Source organism: Aplysia californica, unplaced genomic scaffold (assembly GCF_000002075.1).
Source record: "Aplysia californica isolate F4 #8 unplaced genomic scaffold, AplCal3.0 scaffold01730, whole genome shotgun sequence".
In the NCBI taxonomy this organism is placed as follows: Eukaryota; Metazoa; Mollusca; class Gastropoda; order Aplysiida; family Aplysiidae; genus Aplysia; species Aplysia californica.
In genome coordinates this window covers 6,491-8,247 of record NW_004799000.1, presented here as the reverse complement: position 1 = coordinate 8,247, position 1,757 = coordinate 6,491, and the positions used below count along the sequence as shown (strand labels likewise).

The window sequence follows — 1,757 nt, the reverse complement described above, 5'->3', positions numbered from 1 at the left end:
CCACTCCTCCCCCTCCCCTCCCCCCTTCGTCACTGTACTCAATGTTTCACGGTCGCACTGGCATTCATCTGCCTCTCCTCCAACAACTTAAAGTACTCAAACTTCTGGTCTCTGGCGGCGTTCTGGAACCAGCTGACGTCTACGGCGAAGTGGTAATACTTCTCCCTGAACAGCTTGGCCAGGATGATGCTGATGGCCGACTGCTCATTGCGCATGCACACGCCGATGTGTTTTGGGGGGATGGGCGGGCACCTCTGTACCTTTATCTGCTCTACGGGGCAGATGCAGAACTTGTTGGAGGCACAGGCAAGCCATGGTTCAATGACGGCATGACGGATCAACGGCTCTCTAGGAGAAAAAAAAAGGTAAAATGGTTTAGATTTAAGGCACCTCATTAATAACACTAACAGGTTATTTACGAGGCAGGACCTCAGAGTCCAGCTCTGAAAGGGCCTAACCACTAGACCACCGGCGCCACAGAAAAAAAACAACATTTGATAAAAAAGAAATAGTAAACGAGAAATGAGAAATGAGAAATGAGAAATAATATTGTTTGTGTCACATCACGAAGAAACCAGGTGTTCGTCAGTGTTGGGGCATATGGAGTTATTGGCTTCATCTTAAAGCTGCTTCATATTAAGTCTTGCTTTTGGGAGAAATACCCATCTATCTTTGACAGAGGTCGAGACACTTGTGACTGAATAAGGAGGGGGTCGCCTGGTGTCCGAGGTACACTTAGACAGAAAATACCCGCCAAATTTTGGTGACTTCCAATACTTTAGAGTCAATGGAAACTGCAAATTAAAATTTTTCTTGCTTTGATCAACTTTTCCCCAGTAAAATTCACATAGGAATGTGTGTTTAGATGGACCGAAAAGGTGTAAATTGAGCGCAAAAATGAATATGAAATTATTCTTAATAGATTTTTAAAAAAGGATAAGAATTGCCCGTGAGGAGGAACAATTAAAATGATCATGTAGCAGGTACCTGTGATATAGACCAAATCCTGTCTCACATTGCTGGAAAGACAAGTGAGCACACGGGGAATCCCCATACGCCTCGAACATCTATAAATAGAACAAGAGGGAACATTTGAAGGAAGAATCCACTTTCTCTAACCAAAAATTAGGGGTTTGCTCTAATGTTAGAGAACATACAAGCTATCTACGTGCTCTAACTAATCAAAAATAGTAACAAGCCGGTATTTGGACTTCCAGATAAGGCTGGGCTACTTTTCGAGTTATTGTTCTTAATTCAAATTAGTTTGCATCGTGTTTTGTCGTTAGATTTACACAATGTAGCCTAGGTCCGCCAGTTCCCTCAACTGGATTATATTGTGTTATTTCTAGCTATTTTATGATCAGTTTGTCCAGGTAAAAAGGGTTAGGTACAGGCCACTGAGGGTCTGATTAACTCGTTAACGACGTAATGGACACCTATGTCTGACCAACAGCTGCTTAATGGCATTGTTAAGGCACATTTCGAACCTTCATGCACTAATAAGCAACAAACATTTGCATTTTTTAAATAGTGTACGACATGCTGTTGCCTGCCTTTCTATGCTTTAGACAATAAAAACCGAATTGAAAGAATTGTCATGAATAACGAGGTGAAGCATCTGCTATTATTTTAAAGTACCCCAAAACGATACTCTTAGCAGTCTCCTAAGAAACCACAAAGAGGCAACAGAAATGTGGTTTCTTAGGAGACTGCTAAGAGTATCGTGGAAGGAAAAGAAATCAAATGAGGTAGCGCTT

General features: G+C 41.8%; 1 protein-coding gene across 1 annotated transcript; it reads right to left on the bottom strand.

Moving 5' to 3' along the window:
- Nucleotides 1–25: 25 nt before the first annotated feature.
- LOC101859760 lies at nucleotides 26–1,067 on the bottom strand (the record flags this gene model as incomplete). Its single annotated transcript, XM_013090958.2, is given in 2 exon segments — nucleotides 26–348; nucleotides 988–1,067. Coding segments are annotated over 2 exon segments (390 nt in total), but the record flags the coding sequence as incomplete, so codon positions are not given.
- Nucleotides 1,068–1,757: the final 690 nt, after the last annotated feature.